We start from the raw sequence: 21,441 nt of genomic DNA, 5'->3' as shown, positions 1-21,441 counted from the left end.
TAAAGAAGGGGGTAACCAGCACCTTAGGCCCTTAAGTTTGTAGGCCCGTTTATAGGTCGTTCTTGCACCCATCTATCCAGAGGCCTGATGACTTAACTCGGAAAAAAAAGGTTTTTCGACCTCGAACCGTTACCTATCTATATTCTATCGCTCCCACAGCATAGTCCAGGGTAAGTAGAATAAGAAAAGCAGATGGGCATAATAACGACCTATACGCCTATAGGCTGTTCTTGGTGCGGTATCCTCAATTGCAATCTTCCGTCGCATTGCTACGGCGCAATGATACAACTATTTGAACTCTCCGGAATGCGTGAGGTATCACGCCGCATTTGAAGGCGTTTTCGAAACAGCCAAGTTCCGATACCCGGATTATCGTTTTGCAAAGTCCTATTATTATGTTTTATTTCCTACCATTTGTTTGTTTTCAATCCTCCTATAAAAACTACTCATTTGCTGAATACACATCTGGCTGGAGCGCACTTAAGCTATGCATTCACGACTGCAAAAATGTTAATAGAAATCGAAATGGCCAGCGTGCATGAAGGCTATTTCAATTGTAATCTTCCGTCGCATTTCTAAGGCGCAATGATACAACTATTTGAACTCTCCGGAATGCGTAAGGTATCACGCCGCATTTGAAGGCGTTTTCAAAACAGCAAAGTTCCGACATCCGGATAATCGTCCTTCATAGTTCAGATTATTTTTTTTTTCATTTCTAACCACTTGTTTATTTAGAATCCTCCTATAAAAATTACCCACTTGCTATATACAATTCTAGCTGAAGCGCACTTAAGCTATGCATTCACGACTGCAAAAATGTTAATAGAAATCGAAATGGCCAGCGTGCATGAAGGCTATTTCAATTGTAATCTTCCGTCGCATTTCTAAGTCTAAGGCGCAATGATACAACTATTTGAACTCTCCGGAATGCGTAAGGTATCCCGCCGCATTTGAAGGCGTTTTCAAAACAGCCAAGTTCCGATACCCGGATTATCGTTTTGCAAAGTTCCTATTATTATGTTTTATTCCGTATCACTTGTTTATTTTTAATCCTCGTATAAAAAGCACCCATTTGCTAAATACAATTCCAGCTTGAGCGCACTTCAGCTATGCATTCACGACTGCAAAATTGTCAAAGGAAATCGACAAGCCAGCGTGCATGGAGGCTATTTCAATTGGGGACACCGCACCAAGAACATCCTATAACTGGAATTAACTAAGCCCAATTTGCAGGAAAGCTATTGAGTGAAATGCAAATTACAAGTATCGGTTTCGACTCTGGAATACCTACATTATGATGGGTGTGAAACTGAAATTGTAAGGACAATTGATACCTTTGAAAGGGGGAAAAATGATGGGAAAGCTATTTTCAAAAGATGTTTTCTGAACTTTTAGAGGTTTTCAAAGAAACACACACTTCAACTTTTAGACAATTAGGAATCATCATTAATTTATTATTGCAAAAGAAACTTATAGCCTAACAACTTTGGCATTCATTTGACCGATTTTAAAGTCAATTAGGATGACATCGACAATATCCATATCTTTGGGATAATGTTGACAACGCTTTGAAAAAATCTGAGAAATGTTGACATAATTTGGAGAGGATGTTGTTGTTATTTCAATTTTTCAATATTAAACATATGTAAAGTATAAAAATGAAAAAATTATGGAAGATTTGAGTCTACTAAAGCTTTTCTTCAGAGAAATAAGCTTAATCCTTACGTCCTATCCAGTTTTAACTGTGACAAAAAAGATCCATGATGGAAAATCAAATTTTGTGGATGCAAATACAAAGAAAGGTACATATCAAACAAAACATCAAAAAGTGTACAAAATAGAGCTAACCAAACTTTTTAAAAATTGTTTGATAGTTTCCGAATGTTTTGTAAATGTGTTAATTTATTTAAAAAAAAGTCTTGGAAAAAATTTCAAGCCATTCAGAGCGTCAATACTTACTGTAATATTTCCTAGTCCCAATTTTTCATTCCCGCCTCCCTTTTTCTTTATTAAACCATTATTTCAGTTCCAGTCAACATAAAACTCACTTTTCTTCATTTTAAATTCAAAAAGTTACTTTTTCAATCATTCACTCCTTTGCTTTTTATCTAATCTCTCTGAGTATGATTACTTAATCGAAAAGATTGGAGACAGCCAAGCCCAACCATCTGATAAGGACTTTTCAACTCGTGGCAAGATATATGTATTGCGTCACAGAAGCTATATAAAACCTCTACTCCCCAAAAATCAAGGTCTGACTCCCACCTCAAGATCCACAGGTCATATTGTGTCTCCTCTAAATTTTTTTTAAAGTCGCTCAACATCTTATAACTAGCGATTCCGTAACACGCTCATATTTCTTCTATATTCAGTGTACAAGTGTTCAGTGTTCAGTGTTAAGAGAATGGACAAACTTTTGAAAGCTTAAATCACAGCACTTTTGCTGTGGATACTTCTTTTTCAGGAGGAAGTCAATTCAATTCCTAAACGATCAGCCAGGTAGTTAGAGATTGTTGTTTGCATTTCAGATGCCTGCACCGGTAAATACAAAAATGTCCCACGGCCCATTGTTAAGTGACAGGTTGGTGGAATGGTAGAGAGATCGGCAGCTACAAATGTTGTGCAAAAGCCGTACAATAATAATATTTAATACACCAATTGATTTACATGAAAGGACATCCAAAGTAACCACAGAAATTCACCAAAGATTTTTTCACTTAGCTTCTCTGCAATGCATTCAGATACAAAACCTTGAAATTGAAAGATCCTACTCTAATGATTTTCGGTTTCACAATACTATGAGTCAGAAGCTGAAGTATGTGGGTAAATGAAGGTCTCTTTGTAACTCCTTGCTCAGGTGCTTAACGATGGTTCCCGTGCTGGAGTTGTAAAATGCTTGGAGATGAGTTCCATCAAATGTATGCTGATCTACCTACGAACGAAATAACAGTTCTCATTCGATCAGAGGTCCTTTGAGACCATCATGTGAACGTGTTTTCAAGGAATTACCTTTAACTGTCTTGGGTCAAAAAAACTCACTCAAGCATACTTAACAATCCTTCATTATATTCATGGTTGCAATCAATCTGAGCAACAAGTCCTTTGCGCCGTATGCCCCAAAATGTTTTTGGCACTAGTTGATCTTTAGTTGCAGTGAACTTCCAGCCAAGATGATTCATACAAGAGTCACAGTAAGCCACCGTCCAGGCATACCTGGAAGACAAAGTTTTAAAAAAGTTTTAGAATCTCTGCTACACCACCTTAAGGGGTAGATATTGTTGTCATTTGTAGTTTACTGTTGTCAGTTTGTCATTCAAATTACAGTTTCTCTTTCCACTTTGCGTATGAAAGTTCAGTATGAAAGTTCAGGTGTATAGAGGTATTCATTGTCAAACATTCACTGTTTGAATTGTCCTGAGTTAACGTTTTGCAAGAAATATAACTCAATTAATTTTTTTTTCCTTGAGAAATGAAGGCCCCCTAACATTTGGCATCAGACACTTGTAGCCTTTGGCCGCTTTCCTTGCTTTTTTGCATACCATTTCTATATGACATCCTACTTTGAAGTTTTTTCCCGATTGAAATCCCAGGTATCGCAAACTTTCTTTAGGTTTAATTATAGTTTCCCCCACTTTAACTTCTGCATTCTCTCTGTCTACTTTTTTATCGTACATAATTGTAGCTTCTGATTTATTATTTTCAAATTCTAATCTATGTAACTCTATTAGATTATGGTTTATTTCATGAGCAGGAAGTTTGAATTAGGCATCAAACAAGTTAATATCTTCATTAGCAGTTAATATGAGTAATTTTTGCTGTACAAATCACGCTCTGCGAAAAATTTTGATGAGAAAACGAATATCAAAATGCTAAAACTCGCACCTCACCTAAGTAATGCTCTACTGTATTGCACATAAACTTGAAATTGGAATAGACAATGGCAAATATCGCTTGACTTGAGCATCAACCAAGTATGATTCTACATACACCAAGAAGTCACAGTTGCATATGTTATTTTAAGTTAAGCACCTTATTCTTTTTCAAACTTACTCTGGAAACCAACTAAATTCAAGAGATGGTGGATGTGTTCCATAGTGAAGACCTTTGACTTGATAAAAAGTGAGAACATCATGTACATATCCATTTGGATTACAAAACGTTCCTTGAGGACCATCCACAGACATTGAAAACATGTCTGACTGCATTCCAATTTTATTTTTACAAGTGGAACAACACATGAATCGGCTCTGCACAAAAAGAAAAATAAGAACTTTAGATTTTTTAGGTTCTAGTTACATGGTCAATTTTATAAATATAAAATAGTCACTGCGACTTAGGATATTCTACTACAAGTACAATAAAAGAGAGTGGCCTTGCATTTTTGATAGGTCTAGTTACTTTTTGAGTTCCTACATTTTATCAATTTTTTCAGCAGAAATCTGAAAGAGTTTGTTATGTCCATAGAAAAAAACAAAGGCCTTCAAATTTCTAATATTCTGATAAAAAAAACTGCGAATGATTGTTCAATCAAACTGTCTGGGACCGCAGCCAATGTCAGCCAAATTTACACAAAATCATCATTGAAATGGTACAAATTTCAGTTAAAGCGGCAACATCTGAATTTAATCCACTGGATCCCGAGCAGAAATGAGTACAGTAAGCAATTCGAAGTAAAATACATCAAAGGTCAGATGGATTAGGAGAAAAATCAATGATTTACTTAGATATAGCATTTTAAATTTTTCAAATTAATGCATATTTTAAATTCTCAATGATTGAAATTCTAAATGTTCGGAAATTTTTTACTTTTAAGATTTCCTCATACCAAATTGAATCATTCAAATAAAAAAAAGCTACAAGGTATATTTAGGAACTGAAGTACTAGCTGCAGAACAGCACAGGACCACTGTGGCTGGCTGAGTTAAATTAAATAGAACATAAGGAAAAAAACCTTCAGCAAAATGTTGTATTCCAGTCGCAGTCTTTCAATTGGATTGTTCGTCCTCAAAATTTGTAGCTTCTGCTCGTCATTAATTGCTAAGTATTGCGCCATCCAGAATGACAGTTCTGAGGGATCGTCAGGTATACTTACACTGAGACCTTTAAAACAGAGAGAATTGATTAGAACCTAAAAAATACTGTAAAAACCTGTTGTTATGCTTGAATGTTGGAAGAAACATGACTGAATAGAAATGCTCAAAGAAAAGTCAATGCAATTCACTTCTTCTGTTTTGATTCTTGCAACAAACAATCCTCTTTTATGAGTTGAAAGTATGTGTACTTATCCTCAATATCTTCATCCTCCATTCAAAACTTCAAAAACAAAAACAAATAAAAGAACCCAAACTTGGTGTTCCACATGTACTTTCTTAATTTAGCAAGTATCGATTCTGCACTTGATTGGTGTTACTTTCTTTGATTAAAGCAGCCATCGCCGAAAATCATACGACCATGCGATGAAAAATTTAATGATTTCAAGTTGATTTTTATTATGAATTTTATATGTGCCTACCGTTTAAAACTACTTATACCTTGATCACCTGGATCAAAATAAAATGGATTCAAATAGTGGATAGTGGATATAGTGGATTTCGAATCAAATTTAAACTAATATTTTTGCCAACTTTTTGCTGGGAAGTTCATTCCTACAATTAATTAGGTGTGGATATCATAGTGCATTTGGCTTGTCATAACTGTTTTAAAAATTTCAATGAATAGAAGTCAGTAGGGTATTCGAATCCTAAGGATAAATATTTCACCAATAATACATATGTAGACAGGATATACCTTTGTGCCCTGAGTATAATGCATCTTTGATTTTTGTGACGAGAATTTTGGCATCATACTGATCATACACCCAGTTCGGCCACGGAGTAAGGGCTGCTTCTCTTTTTTTACACCTACAAAAAACATAGTATTTATTTTAGACAGAGTCAAATAGCTTCTTACCTGACAAATAAAAGAGGATTAATTGCTCGTCAGTTTGAGCCATTCTTTAAGACTTGTTGAGTTTAAACAAATACTTGTCATATTTGTATTCTTTGTTAACTCCTAAATTCAAAAAGTACATCCTCACTGATGGGAAATCACACAAATAAAGTGGTATGCTTCTTGGATTACACAGTATACAAGGACCTTTTCGAAATAAGATGGATAAATCAGAAATATATTTTTGATACTCTGCATTATTGATGAGCTTTTGGAACACACTTTTTTTCTTTTTTTATATAAAAAACTCAGATTTAGATGCCCTAACAAATGCATAGGATTTAAAGAAAAAAAATCAGAACAGAAACATAGAGACAAAGGAAGCTTACCTTTGAGGTCGAGATTTTCGATATCTATTTAAAGAGTGACTTTTAATTTCACTAAAAAAATCTGGTAATTTGACTTCTGGTAAAATTTCTACTTTTGCTACCTGAAAACTGAAGAACAGAAAATCAAAAGATTTTAAGACATTGTAGTTTTGGCATTACATAAAATTTCTGTTTCACCAGGAAAAAGTTTAGTGGTGGCCACAAATTCATTCCATATGGTTCACTAATAGAATGGATAAATAAAATTTTCCTTCATTTTTACTTTCCTTTATTGCTGTCTTCCACATTTTATTGTCTAACAGGTAAACTGAGGTATTACTGCTGTTCACTCAGGACAAGAATGATAATAAAGTAAACTAAACTGAATTCTAGTTACTTTCTGTTATTCAATGAAAAAATTGTCAGCCTATGAGCTCATAAAACTATTCCGCATATAATGCAAGACGAAATATTTGCTTATTAAAATGGAAGCCAAAAATTGCAAATTTTGCTCCTAATTGCTCTTTAACAACATTGAAAATGATCCCCCTCAGTAAGTTGGATCCTAGCAAAGTATGTATATTCAATGCACCTACCTAGGCTGGGAGTTCTTCCCGCTTGGTTTGCTTTGAAATATATTCCCTAGAGTTAATTTTTGGCAACTCTAACTGTAATTTTCCAGATATCTATTGGCTTAGACTTTCCTTCAATGTGGACCTCTAAAAATAGGGCCACTTTTTTTGAGTTTTCTTTTTCAATTGATGATCTGTGAGCAAAACAAAGCAGTGGGAGAGGTGAAAATAGCTACTGATTGAGGCTGGTAGAAGGAAACTCACCTGGAGGAGAAAGTTACTGTTTCTATTAATTTGAACCGTTGTCTTCCTTTTGTCTTAACGATAAAATTATCCGAGTTATTTCCATAGTTGTATTCATATATTTCTACTGTTGTTCCCATCAAAGGAGAATTCTTTGTGAAATTGTTGTACCTGAAAGAGAGAAAAAACTTGATATTTAATAAAGTGAACCACTTAATTCTTTCATTGCACTAATTTGATGAGGGAAGTACAGCTAATCTGAAACAATGGTTATCCATTGAAAATTGATGCGTAAAATTTCAATGCCTCAACTCAATAGCAAATCCTACATGAGCAAAATAAAGAAAAATAAATGAATGAAAAAAATGAATACAATAAAAAATAAATAAATGAAACAAATAAATTAAAAAAAAGGTAAGTTACATAATTGCCAGATGGAAGTAGCCGTCTAGAGCTATTCGAGACCTGCGGCCCGATTATTGAAACTATGTCAGCCCGACACGACAAGACATAGCCCTATCTTAACCATGCAATATATCGCAATTCGATGTCTTATCGGGCTGGTTTAAATTTCAATAATCCACCCGCAGGTAGAGAAAGGAAAAAAAGAGGATGGGCATTTATACTCACTAATGCAGCGAGACATGACTATCATTTTAAAATTTTTGGTAAAAATCTGTTAAGGATTGAGTACCTATATAACATAAACCTCGCTACTCGTTGATGTCAAATTGGATTGCATTTTGCAAAAAGGAACCAAGATCAATCCAATGTTGCTGAGATTGCACTAATTACATTCTTTGCATTAAAATTACTAAAACTAAGCAAAAAGTTAAATTCACTAAAGTAATTTTTGTCTCGATATTATGGTTCATTGGAGGCAAAGATAAAACTAGTTGAATGATCAGTTCATATTTGCAAGGTAAAAAAAGTAGCACAATCTTAGCGACACTGGAATACTCTCAGTTCATTTTTGCAAAATGCAATCAAATTGGTGTATTGTCAACATTTTTCATTTCAGTTAGTTTTTTTTTTTTTTTTTTTTTTGATACAACTTTATTCTGAACTTCTCATAAAGAAATATACACATTTTTTCTAAAATTATGAATAAGGAGATTATACAAACAACAAACAAACTTGTAACTCAATTACCTGAATAATATATGAATATAACATTTGGGTAAGACCAAGGGGCTGGCTGATTCCCACAGTTTAACTCTTTTGAGGCATCTGATCTCGCCCGAGTTAACTAAAAGTTGAATTGACTCAATATTTGGATGAGAGTGGAATGAGCTTGTATGTAGCGACTGTGGTGATAAACTGCAAGCCTGTCTCCATTTCAAAGAATGGTCAAAACAAAACAAGCTATCTATTTACCCTGCAATTTTATGGACAGGTTTTAAAAATGAAAAACTTACCTTCCACTAATCACACCAAATGTATGATCATTTTCAATACAATGCAAAAGCAAGTCTTTAAAATAGTCTTCAAAGACAGTTAATGGGAAAATTTGATTTGGCACTACGATGTGTTCAAAATTCAACAGTGGCATTGAAACTATGACTCCATCCTCGTAAAATGTCCGCCCTCGTAAGACTTCTGTTTCACCTAGATACTGAAAAAAGGATAAATAAATTTGTAAGCATTGATTGAGTTACACTCGTTAAAAGACATCAGAAATATGAGAGAAAAAATACAGAAATGAAAATACTTTGATGTCACTTCTTGAGCTGTAACTCATGCCACGGCTACAAAGGTTCCAAGGCTACTTACTGACTATAGACGCTATTAGTGGCGACGTCATCATAGGAATTCGCCATTGTATCAAATTGAATCCAAACAATAACATTGGTGGAACATCTATTAATGCTACCAATGCCAACAAATCAATATATATCGCTTTTCTGTGACATGGCACTAATAGCGTTTATACCAGACAATTAATGATTGCATATTATGATTTCCGAAATCCTTCCTTTCCTGACAGCTTAATTCTACTTACCATTCAAAAGTTGCATCTTATAAGCCAGGTGGCTACACAGTAGGTTGAAGAATTTAGGAGAGAATCATGTAATAGAATGATTTCAAAAATGAACACTAAAACAATAATTGCTTCACAGTTATTAAAATATGCATGTGGTGCTTAAGTTCAGGAGGAATTAAAATTTCCAGGGAAGTAGTATAGTCATTTGAAGAGCTCAATAGGTACCTAATTTTAGTTGTACCTGTCATGGACAAATTACATAAAAAGTGCCAGGTAAAGATATCAACTCACCGAGTGATGATGGCTCAAAGTACGATCGAAAGTTGTGGCAACTGGCATCTCGGCATCACTTTCATAATCCTCAGAGGAGGCTGATTCCATAGCCACTGTAAGTATATGAAAAAGATGCTTAGAGAAAGAACTCACAAAGACTGGGTTGACATATTCAATTTCATACATGCAGCGAGAAGAAACTTTCCGCACAAAAGAACATGAAGCTAAACAAGACAGCCGCAGAAAATACGAGTATAACACTAGATTGTGGCCTTGGCTGTTATATTTCTGCATTCCTGATTGTTTTATTCAAGATTTCCACATTACTTTAACAAGGACAAAGTCCTGCATTTTCTTCCAAAACTTAAGTGAGATGAGAAAATATACTTGTCAGTGCTAAATTTAGATTAATCATCCTTCTTACCCAAGATTAATAGGTAGATCTTAGTACCTCATTCATGCATTCTACTGGGCATGTAAGTATGTGCATTCATAGACTGATATTTGATGAACGCAATCCCGTGTGGACCGAGTTTATGAGAAAGAAACCAACCTACATTTACGAAAAAATTGAGTTAGGAATGTCTTAAGAGTAGTTGTTTATATCTTTTGCCAAAATCTGAAAGTCACAAAAGAGAAAGTAGTTGGTGAAAAGAGGGGTTAAATTTTATTTTCTACATTGAGCCTTATGCAGGAATAAAACTTCAAACATCTTTTCCTCAGTTTCAACTTAATGTGGGTTGATTCCTTTCGGATGAACTTGGTCCATGTGATCATAGTGTCAGGGCAGGAACTAAAACTAAAAAGTAAAGATTAGGCGATTAAGTTAGGCCAGATGATAAATAGTCTAAAAACCTGCAGAAGCAGCGACACGATCTTCACTTCCATCCATCATTGCAGAAATTCAGACTTTAAAAGGTAAGTAACTTAAGTTCGCATGCTGGGTGGCATTCGATGCGGGCAGAACGATTAGTTAAAGAATTTTCGCGTAAGACTGCAAATTTCGGCGGTACGGATTTTATGAAATGACTTCGATTGACTTGAGGATAATTAACTGATAACGTTGAAATGATAATTGTCACTAAAACTCGTGGAATCGTTTTCACAACATTGTAATCAGAGCAACAAGGGATTGATTGAGATAACAGCATTAACAACAAACAACATTTCCGAGAAGGCATTCGCCATTTTAACACTTTTAATGACGTCATGTAGATCACCTTAAATTCGGCCAATAGAAAAAGCTGAAATTTGTTATTTCGTTGTTTGTACTGAGTAGTGACGTCAATTATCACAAACATTACCCTCCCTTCCCTTCCATCGCTATTCATATCCCATTTATCAATTTTGTAGGCTATTTCATTGTTTTGTTTTGTTATCTCGTTCAATATTTATTAATTTAGCCAAGTTCTAGTGACTGTGACTTTAGTAATAGTCTATCAAAATTCTCCGTGAAAATAACCAATGCGTTCCAGCAGGTGAATGCCGAAAAGCTACCGTACCGTATGTTGCAACTCATCCTTTTTGAGTGTTTGGGAGTGAACTGCTGTTCAGTTGAATGACAGCTGAGTTTCCATCTTCCTGGATTTTTAGTTTGTAATTTCATCCTGGTTTTATTTCTAATGATTCATCTATCACTTTCTCCTATCTCACAATAGTCTAACGAACTATGTGTGATGTTCAGTGTGAAGAGAAATGCTCTGAACGTGCGTAAATCAGGGTAAGTAGGTTCATGTTCATATTAACTTTAATCCTGAACTACCTCATTACTTTTGCCATTTCATCTGTTACATCTATCCATTCAAACAATGAGTGCATTTATCATTGGAAGAAATAGTCTTTGTCAATACACTCCTGAGACTGTAATTAGACTTCGACCAAGGGGAATATCTTTGTCTTGAGGATTCTCTCAATAGCTTGTTTGCAACGAATGTCAACTCATAGCAGAGACAAACACTTTTGTTGCCAGTTCGATAGAGGAAACTAAATCCTCAGAAATACTTAGGCGTTCTCTATATTTGTCCACTCATTGCAACATCTAGTGGTGCTACCAATTCAACCTACAGACTCAATCTACTATCGCATATTCCTACCGAATGCCTTGGCAGATGAGTGGATAGCTTAATATTTCTCACTTCTTAACACATCATTAAGATACATATATGTTAGACATCATACATATGAGACAAAACCACAAGCAAGGCTCACGTGATTAACCTGGCTCTTTCAATCTGCACGGTATAATGGTGCATGAAGTCTAGTCCGAGTTGATGGTCAGTCATTTTAGTTGCGATGGAATCAAATTGGTACAATCTCTTTATGATAAAGGTGTGGAGACAGTTTCAGATTGGACCACTCGCCCTATCCAAAATACCTTGTTTAATATGAAGCATCCTTCCTGCACACCTTTTGGGAGACTGACTTTGAAGTGAAAACTTGCTGATTGTTTCGAAGGGTAGACTAGCAGGTGGGAACACTAGGAAAAATGCCTGTTGGTCGGTCAACATAAAGGAGTTTCGACCAAATTTATGTATACTGGATAGGACACTCACCACACATTGGCTCCAGCAATGGGCATAGATTCACTTAACAGAAACTGCTTCTGAGTACTGTATAATATCATCCTATTTTTTTAAAAAAAAAATTTTCAGGTAATTTGCTGTTGGTGCGGTATTCTCTGTACTTATTGCCAGTCAGACTTAAAATGTCCGACTCCGAGTGCAGTAAATCAAAGCGAATCAAGCTGGACGATTCCTCTGGAGCTGAGGAATCAAATGTAGTCTGTAACGGTAATTTTTTGTCATCCAACCACTGTATCGAGCCAGTTACCAAAAAAATTTGTGAAACAAAAGCTGTGAATGAAGAGAAAGATCAACCAACTTCGGGTGAAGTCAATTTCATGTCATTTTCAGACGATGTTTTGCTGCTCATCTTAAAAAATTTGAAACCGATTGATTTGATCTCTGTAAGCAGGTGGGTTGTCAGTTTCTGTATTTAAAGCTATTTTTCTTTTTTTTTTGGTGTCTTTCCCAGTGGTATTACCAAAGTAAGCTATGTTCGCCCTCAAGGCATTCCTTTTTATGCATCAAAGCAAAATGGGTCTCAAGGTCAGGTTAGGTTTTGGATAAGATAAGTAGGTTAGATGTAGCTTTGTAAAACACGGCTATCAATATTAATTCTGGTTCCGATAACTGTACTTAATTTTTGCTTGGGGGTGCCCGGCACCCACTGGCACCCCCGTAGAACCGCCTATGTTTGGAACAAATCATTGTTTTTTATTCTGAACTTTAAAGTAAATACCTAAAAATAGCACTTTCCTCTGGACTTCATTTGGAGTGGTGGTAACGAAATGCGACCACCATTCTTTATCCGCCTGGCAACAGCGCCGGCGAATATTAATAGTATTTATCTCTAACTCTCCATGTTTTGTCCTTGAACTTTGAATAACTGTTAGAGGATCAATGTTTGGGTGTTTTTGTGCCCAATGATGGAGGATTAACCCTTCCAAGCTATAGTTTAGTTATCTCATTCTTTTCTCTCCCACCTGAAGGCCCACTCAGTCTAGGTGCGTCAGCGTCACATTGAAAAAATCGTGCACAACTCACAGCAATATCTTTAAATACAGAGGTTATGCAGATCTCTCATCTTTGAAAGGAAAAATTTCTCTACTTTGATTATTCAATGAAATTGAACTGAGGGGAAAATAAAACAGATGAATAAATACCCCGAATAAAACCAAAAGAGTTATTATGAATAAAACTAATTTTGATGTGCACTGAAAGGGAAACATTTGAAAGAAAAGGATGCAGACCTACCCTAGAGGATAGTGTTGACTGTGGCATTGGCATTGATTTATTAGTGACATTAAAATAAATAACACATTGCTAGAATGGTTCTGGCTCCACACTAATCTGCAGGGAAATCAAAGACAGAAAAATCCAAAAATTACAATTGAAGCCACAAACTAAACTCTAATGAGTTTCAGTGCAATAATGATGAAGCAGAGTGTTTAGCTTAAGTAGTATTCTAATGTATATGCTGGAGCTGAAATTTATCCCTCAGCCTTGCACTAAAACTCATTTAAGCTCAATTTATGCCTGTAATTATGAATTTGGCTTTGATTTACCCACAGAATAGTGTGGACTAAGGACTATTGTAGCATCCTGCTTCTTACAGTATTTGGACTACAGTTTTAATTCTTTTTTTGTCATTTTAATAAGAAATGTTATAGTTTGGAGTCATCGCGGTAAACTTTAATGCAGTGTTCTTGCAATGTTGAGACCCAGCTATTCATTGTGACTTGACTTCTGTGTCAGTTTGTTAGGATCTATTTGATTTCCAAAGGGTGATGCAGCTTATCTTAAAATTTCAAATTGACCTTGCAAGTTGATGTTATTTATTGTTTGACTTCTTGTTGGTTTTTCAGATGTTGCAAAAGATTACAAAGAGTCTGCAAAGATTTCACTTTATGGGAGAAGGTCGATTTCTCTACTCATGGTGTTTCAGCTGCGGATCTACTCAGTTATCTGCAGTTCCTTCTTCCATCAACTAAAAGTATTCAAATCAAAGGCCTCCTGCATAATGAGTCCCAAAAAACTGCAGAAAATACCACAGTGTCTAATTCAGCAGGGGATTGTGATGAAAACCTCACAGACATTTCAACTCTATCTTCAGAATTTTTGGCTTCTCTAGCCCTTAGGTGTCCAAAGCTTGAGGAACTTTCTGTGGAATATTGCTACATTGATGCTAAAAAGGTACTGGAATTTATCATTATTTATCTATTTTAAGTTTTTATTTTTCAAAAGAATGACCTCTTAATAAGTTTTTTTTTTTTTTTTTTTTTTTTTTTTTTTTTTTTTACACAAATTACAATTTGTACAAAAAACACTTTTAGATGATAGCCTATGGATGAGTGTCCTGTGTGCGTTTCAGCAAAACCAGTTGTTGGCTTTGAAATAAAAGCATGACGACCTATAGTAGTATAGTAAGTGCATCGGCTGGTCTCTCTACTTCTTCTGTTTTTTTAATGAAATTATCATTTTAGTCAGGGTGTTTAGTACAAAAGATAACAGGAAACGGGCAAAATATCAGGACATTGGCATTTCTGAGTAAAATATCAAAAAAAGTCGGGAAAATCAATTTTCTGCCCTGAAACCCCTCATTTATTAGATTCCGTATTTTATGTGACATGCTTAATTTAAACTGTCAAGCTGCCAAGTTGAGGCTTATGATGTAAATAGCAACATTGTCTTTTCAGGTATCTATTGCGATGCAGTATTTTTCCCAGTATAGCAGCATCCTTGATTTGCTGACAACTTTCAACTTAAGTTTTTTTATTGAGGATTCTTTATTAGAAAGTTTTAGGAAATTTTTCAAATTATCCAAAGCAAATCTGTACAGTTCAATGAGTGGAAGGGTAATAGAAAGCACAAGTCAGAAGTATTATCAGAGAGTTACTTTTTTAAAAGTTACTTTTTCATTCTCGGTTGCAGGTACGTTTTGAACATTTCCCACAGTCACTGAGCTCTGTATCGTTGCGGAATTCATGCGTTATCAATTTGCCAAGTACTTGTTCCTATTTCTCAAAGATAGATGAATATCTGCCAAATTTGACTGTAAGTATTCCCATAAATTTTTTTCTAACACCCTCTTTTGTGTGTCGAATGTTCCTTTATGCAAAGTTGCCCAATGGGGCATCAGACAAGATCTGAACCAGAAAAAACGTTATGTGTGTTCTTCCCAAAATATTATGCAATGAACAATTCAAATAACGGAAAGTGTAGAAATTAACTCCTGAATGAGATGAGATATCAAAAAGTATTTTTGACACAAATCATTATGGAAGTTAGTGTACAAATGATGTCATATTTGTGTTTTCTCCATCAAACCAGTGTTGATGGTCCCCTCAGATGATATTATTAACACAAGCTCCAAATAATGTCATTAAGGGGTGCCTCTGATAATGTGAGTATGGGAACCCTCTGATGACATCATCAACAGACCCCCAAGATGATGTCAAGCCGATCAGCAAAACATTCAAATAATACTCACACTTAAATCCATGTCATCAATGTCCCTAGACGATACCTTCATAAATGAATCATGTTCTGGCTAAATATGTCTTCTTTTTCAGCGCCAATTAGACAAACCTAGTGAAAGCACCTCTTGTTCATGGTTAAACTTTTGACTTCACTTCAAATAAATAATTGGATGAATATGTAGTTTGAAAGAGGAACCTATTCAAAAATTCTTTGAGTAATATTACTTATTTTTTACAACTTGGAAGTTGTTCCTCTGTCTTCCACGGAGTGTCTTTTGAAATTTTTTACAGATTAGTGGTTTATCCTTTAACTTTCTTTCATTTCAGGTTTTAGATCTGTCATATTGTAGTTGGTTCGTTCCTCACTCTTTACTGGCAATCAGTAAGTGCCATTCTCTTCGCGAATTGCGGCTCCAGGGATGCAAAGAAATGGGAGACTGTGTACCATATGCCAGTCTTGCCTCCAGTTTTGGATTTGGAGCCCTGCAGGTACATTTTATTTTCAATTTTTGTGTTTTTTTTTATATGCTTTTTTCTTTTAAGTTTTTTTTTTTGGTATTATTGTAATTTTGTGTAATACAGTAATTTTGAAAAAGTGCAATTGAGATACACGTGCTTGAACTTTCATCAGCAGTGAGTAAATTAGTTGTACTGAATGACAAAATGTTTAAAATTTCCAACTTCTCTCGAAATTTCTCCTGAAACCTTTTCTTCTAAAATTTTTAATTTATTCTGCGAGTTGCTTATTTCAGTCTCGGGCATTTTATAACTTCCATCATCTAAACATTTTTTTTGATATTTTTGCAGAAGCTGGATTTGCGGCTCACCCCAATGGGAGACAGTGAAGTGTCTTGTTTTAATAAAACAAGATCTTTAACGCATTTATACCTGGAAGCACCTGTCAACAACGATCCATCAGGTCCCTTCTGTGATATTAGTGATCGGACAGTTACAGCATTCGGTTCAAGAGAGAGGGTATTAATTGACCCCTTACATCCAGGTTTTCGTGCTTCTCTCTTACCAATCATGGGATTTCAATATGGAAATGACCTTTATGGCAATCGAATCCAAGTTTTAGTCTTAAGAAACTATCGATCAGTGACTGATTTAAGTTTAAAACACGCGGCCAAATGTATGCCATCTTTAGAATATTTAGATATAACAGGCTGTGGCTGCACTCCGATGGGTATCAAGCAATTCAAATCGGATAGACCGAATGTTACATTAGTGCACTCAGAGATTGAACAAGTACAACCTTTGACTGTGAATAGCAGTAACTCATAATCAGAAATGTATACCTGTTCACAGTTGCCTCTTCTTATGTATCTTTTTCTATTCCATCTTCTCTAGTTTAATCATGCTTTGTGAAATAGATATTTTTAATCTTTTTTTTTTTTTCAAAGTTGAATCAGGAGGTAGTGATTATTTTCTTCAAGGAAAAATAATTTTCTCTTTTAAAAATTGCTGCATAAATTTTGTAAATATTAGAATTTTTTATGGAGATGAAGTCTGTCTAGTTTTGAGTCCGCACTGTTGATTGTAAATCATTTTGTTTGATTTTTATGATATCGGTTTTCTACTGTAAATTTTTGGGAAGTATCCAAAATGTGGCAAAAGAATGCAAAACTGTCTTGTATAGTAGCAGTTCATACACGATTTTGGGACTGACTGTATCTTGTAACCATCATGACTCGAATATAGGACGTGTAGTCGATTAAAAGTCGTACTATTTTGGCTCTGACACATCACTTGCTAATGCTTATTTCCATTTAATGACCTGTCATACCAATTGTGAAACAGCAAAACACTAGAACAGACACTATGTATATCCTGGGATACGAGACCTTAGCATTATTTAAAGCTCTAAGTCGGCCTAATAGAACTACACAGAAGCCAACTTAAAAATATGTTTTCAGGAAGTCGGTGCTGGGACACATGGAAATTGAATTACATTTTTGGGAAACTCCTCAATTTTTTAGATAAAATATTTTGATGGTAGACAAAAGAAATGTTTCATAGATTATTTGTGTAGGTAACCAAAAACCTCTGAAAATCAAGGTACGTTCTTTTGCTGTTTCACCATCAGTCATGTCATATGGAGAAAATTGCACAGTAACATTGTACCTTGTGTCAATGAAAGTTGAAATGTTGAAGGGTCCGCCGCGGTGTCCCACTGTATGTATGATTTTGCTTTTTTTTGCCTCGATTCGAGAATTAAAATAAATGGTAGTGCTCTGGAAAAATCTTAAGGTATAGTTTAAAGGGCTGATATGACAGTTCACATATTAAAAAAGCTGAAAACATAGTTCATAACATATTATACACATTTTTTTTCTCTCTCTGCTTGGATTTGAGTTCATAGAGCAATTTGTGTTAAAATGTTCTGCATATTATATTACAAATCAAACTGGTGTAACAGAAGCTATAATACTGCGTTACATCCAAAGGTGTAAAGGGGTTCTCTGGGTATCATTTCTTGTGCCTTTTACATGAAAGCACTGAAAATTAAAGGTTTAAAGTCCCTCATCAAAGATTATCATAAGTGTCGCAGAGTTCTAGTTTTTCATCGGGAGCTCTTTCAAAGTGTTGTGTAGAAATAATTAATTCTGAAATGTTTGTAAACTATTTTTGAATGTGCTCTTTCAAAGAGCCTTTGTAAGGTTAATAACTCAACATCAGAGGCTGCTGTCTTAGTTGGCTATGGGAATTTTGTGAAAGGTACCGAGACAGTTTTTTTATTGTTTGGTGGGAACCTTTTTTTTTTTACCTGCAAATATTAAATTTAATTGTTTTACTTATGATTTATACTGGAACGAGTCTTTTTTAGATCAACGCCTGACTTATACATTGCATACTCTCTGTGTATTATCTATTCCCCATCTCCCCCTCCCCAATAGATTTCAAGCAAGGCTTTTTTCTAACCAATGATAGTTTTAGCAAAAATCTTCAAATTGCTACGAAATAGCCGTTACGCAGAAAATTATTTCAAAGAAACAATCCAGCTGTCTGTTTCATACGTTAGAATATGTAACAGTTGCAAAGTGCAAAATTGCTAAAATGTTTGTCAGGAAGTTATATTGTATTTTAAGCGACAATATTTGGACCTAACAAATGTAACAGACATAAAATGAAAAACTAGAAAGATATTTAGGAATCGTCTGTAAAATAGTATGAAAGAGAAAAAAATTACATACTTTGAACCTGACTTTAGCTGAAACTGTGTTACAGCACAGTACGTCAAATGTTTTGTAAATCTCAATTGGAGCAATCCCTCAATCAGGTTGCAATTAGTGTATTTAATGAATCTATTACCTACAGGGTCGGGCGTGAATAATTCGGCAATTACTGAAAATGGTGCGGCAACACTGCCCAGACGCTCGGTCCTCAGAATTCTCTCCTTGATAAGATAGATCAATCGTCAAATTATTTGTCCCATTGACCATTGATCGGACATTTCTGATTGACCACATAGTTTCTGCATAACTTTTTCCCAACTCTGATTACCCATGGCTTTAAAAAAAGATCGTGCAACATTGGTCACATAATCTATGAGAATTATCAGTCAGAAATACTAACTACCCTTCTCTATAATGAGTCACCTATGGAAAGTTATCTATCAATTTGTCCGAATGAAAAAATCAAGAGAACCCTTCAACGTACTACCTCAACTTCATATGCACAGTCATCTCAGGAAAGTTGGTCTTATTACCTAGTTTGGCGTTGTTATTTTTATTTTTCAAACAAGGTACAGGAGCCAAAACTTGGATCAGGTGACATCGGGGAATGGAAATATATTAGTTAGATTTTTAATGAAATTCATGTCACTGTATATTTACATTGATCAGTTAACAAACATTGACTGTATCATCTTTGTAATTTTTGTACAGTGCCTTGAGGTTTTTTCTCCTTCTTTTTTTTTCTCCTTTTTCTTATTTTTACGGCAAAACGAATCAAAACAATTAGCTTGAGCTTGAAGTTTGCTTAAAAAATCCCGCACAGATGTCCCGAAAAGTCACCAAAAATTTCATTTAAGTAATAGCTTTTGTTAAGTATTCTTAATAATTAAAATATTGTACTAACAAAATATATTATGTCACAGGTATGCATTGTATTCTGATGAGGGAACTTAATAATCGTATAATTATCAAAAAATTTAACCTTGTGATCTATTTTAAAATTTTTTATCGATAATTGTTTGTAAAAATGGGCTACTGAAGGTGGAGCTTATGCATTGTATGCTCATTGCTCATAGGAATGTCAGTCGCTACCTAACTCTATGCCAATGATACTCAGTGTTGTATGACTCGACTAGTATGTCATCATGCATGTGTAACATCAGCATGATTCAGTGTCCCCTAGTCTTGAGACTTCAAGCGAATGTGCCGTTTGAATTTGCACCTACCTCTTCCACACTAAGTTTCTTCAAGTTTGTGAAACTTCTAAAATCAGATACTCACAGCATGAGGTCATTTTACTAAATAAGCGAGTGATATATTTTTTACCCTCGAAATTTTAATTCAATCGATTTGTTGCTTAGAACAGCTCAAAATCGTCCGGAGACTCAATTTTTCAAAATTTTTGGGACTCCCAACCTCCTACAAGACTAGGGATTTCCTCATACCGCTCCTTTGCAGCTGGAGGATCCCTATAAATCGCCCTCAAAAGGGTGTTTCAGTGTCGCCAAGGCCCTACCAGGCGAGAAGTCCTTCGGACTCCCCCCTCCCCCCCAAAGTTCTTATTTCTGCCCATGCATAAGGTCTGAGTACCAGAGATGAATGTAGTAGGTACAATAAATTATTGCAGCCTGCTTTTTCTCCAACTATTCAAGTATTATGTTTGCCAGCTGTCTCGTCTGAATCGACTCCTTCATGTAAATCAAATAAAATTATGTAATCAAAGCCATATCCGCTTTTGGCTCTTTTCCACAGTTTCTTTGATAGATACATCTTTAATACTTCTACTGAATGACTAATGTAGCCTGCCATTTTAATCAAATTGTATTTTAAGACACTGTCTATCACAATTTTTTTTAGTTAGAGAATGATGGGAAACTCTGTCTGGTGATAGAATGAGCTCTTGACCTCAATGGGGGTAGTGAAATATAGGTACCTATTTTCACAATCACTCAAACACGTTACCCCTATGTATCTTCAATTTGAAATTTCACCTGAGACATACATATTGAGAACATTAGTAGTGATTATTCTTTTCTGAAAAGTTTTTTTTTTTTTTTTTTTTTTCTTTCTTTTACAATAAGACACTCTTCATCCCTTTTTTGTGTAACTGTTATCCAAAGATTGATTTACCCTGTAGATTTTTTATTTAAGACTTATTTGGGCCAGTTAAAATAGCTTTTCATTGGAGTGTATAACGCCTGTTTTCTTCTTTCTCTGAAAAGAGACTAAGTATTTAATTCTAAAACCTACCATGCATACCTATTTTGTAAAATGAGTGATATGTATTTTCCTGTGCAATCATTGTGCATTCTTATGAAAGTAAGAAACATTTATTATAATTAATTTGCGTTAAGCATTAATGGGTTTCACCTATTTGTATCTCAAGAAAAAAATAAAATAAAATAAAATAAAATAGCTAAAGTATATTGGAAACCGATTTTGATTTGCTAAATCTGAAATGAAAACGGAACCCCCAAGTGGATCGCATTTAGCAAAAAAGGAACCACCACAGTTTCAGTGTTTTCAAAATTGTGCATCTTCTTTTCTTTTAGAAATACTTCATGTATATGTACAGTATTCTAATTTACACAATTATTTTTCTTCAGAATTAACAATTTTTTGGTGGAAAGAAAAAACTATTTGCTATTGGGGCAGATTTTTTAGATAGTTCTGAAGAAGCAACATTTTTACAACACTGTAATCACATAGGTTCCTTTTTGCTAAATGCCATCCAAGTAGGATGAGAACTACTGAATATCATTACATTTTTCCTCATTAAAATTTCATACAATATGTGGAAAACATGATTTAATGGAGAAAGATGAACCTAGAGCACAGCGATTTATGTTTAGTGTGC

General features: G+C 34.9%; 2 protein-coding genes across 2 annotated transcripts; one reads left to right on the top strand and one right to left on the bottom strand.

Annotated features, from left to right (window-relative positions):
• Positions 1-1,417: 1,417 nt before the first annotated feature.
• On the bottom strand, positions 1,418-10,515 carry LOC109036660 (protein cereblon). The gene is made up of 9 exons (XM_019051010.2): positions 10,224-10,515; positions 9,387-9,481; positions 8,530-8,726; positions 7,133-7,282; positions 6,318-6,425; positions 5,788-5,900; positions 4,952-5,100; positions 4,051-4,247; positions 1,418-3,213 (listed from the first exon to the last, which is right to left on the bottom strand). The coding sequence occupies exons 1-9, from the start codon at positions 10,261-10,263 to the stop codon at positions 3,036-3,038; spliced, it is 1,227 nt and encodes a 408-aa protein (XP_018906555.2). The 5' UTR covers positions 10,264-10,515; the 3' UTR covers positions 1,418-3,035.
• A 159-nt stretch (positions 10,516-10,674) lies between these two features.
• LOC109036656 (uncharacterized) lies at positions 10,675-20,664 on the top strand. The gene is made up of 6 exons (XM_019051004.2): positions 10,675-11,088; positions 12,020-12,341; positions 13,795-14,122; positions 14,861-14,983; positions 15,736-15,897; positions 16,216-20,664. Exons 2-6 carry the CDS (start codon positions 12,073-12,075, stop codon positions 16,690-16,692), a joined length of 1,359 nt encoding a protein of 452 aa, XP_018906549.2. The 5' UTR covers positions 10,675-11,088; positions 12,020-12,072; the 3' UTR covers positions 16,693-20,664.
• The last annotated feature ends 777 nt before the right edge of the window (positions 20,665-21,441 follow it).

Source organism: Bemisia tabaci, chromosome 5 (assembly GCF_918797505.1).
Source record: "Bemisia tabaci chromosome 5, PGI_BMITA_v3".
Taxonomy (NCBI): Eukaryota; Metazoa; Arthropoda; class Insecta; order Hemiptera; family Aleyrodidae; genus Bemisia; species Bemisia tabaci.
Note: the sequence above shows the minus strand (reverse complement) of the source record. Positions and strands in the feature narration are given on the sequence as shown.

Coding starts and splice junctions, on each gene's coding strand:
- LOC109036660 (XM_019051010.2), bottom strand. CDS start 10,263: ATGATGGATGGAAGTGAAGATCGTGTCGCTGCTTCTGCAG. Junction 8,727..9,386: donor CTTTGAGCCATCATCACTCG/GTGAGTTGATAT, acceptor TCCTTTTTTCAG/TATCTAGGTGAAACAGAAGT. Junction 3,214..4,050: donor GAATTTAGTTGGTTTCCAGA/GTAAGTTTGAAA, acceptor TTTGTCTTCCAG/GTATGCCTGGACGGTGGCTT.
- LOC109036656 (XM_019051004.2), top strand. CDS start 12,073: ATGTCCGACTCCGAGTGCAGTAAATCAAAGCGAATCAAGCTGGACGAT. Junction 14,123..14,860: donor GCTACATTGATGCTAAAAAG/GTACTGGAATTT, acceptor TCTCGGTTGCAG/GTACGTTTTGAACATTTCCC. Junction 14,984..15,735: donor AATATCTGCCAAATTTGACT/GTAAGTATTCCC, acceptor CTTTCATTTCAG/GTTTTAGATCTGTCATATTG.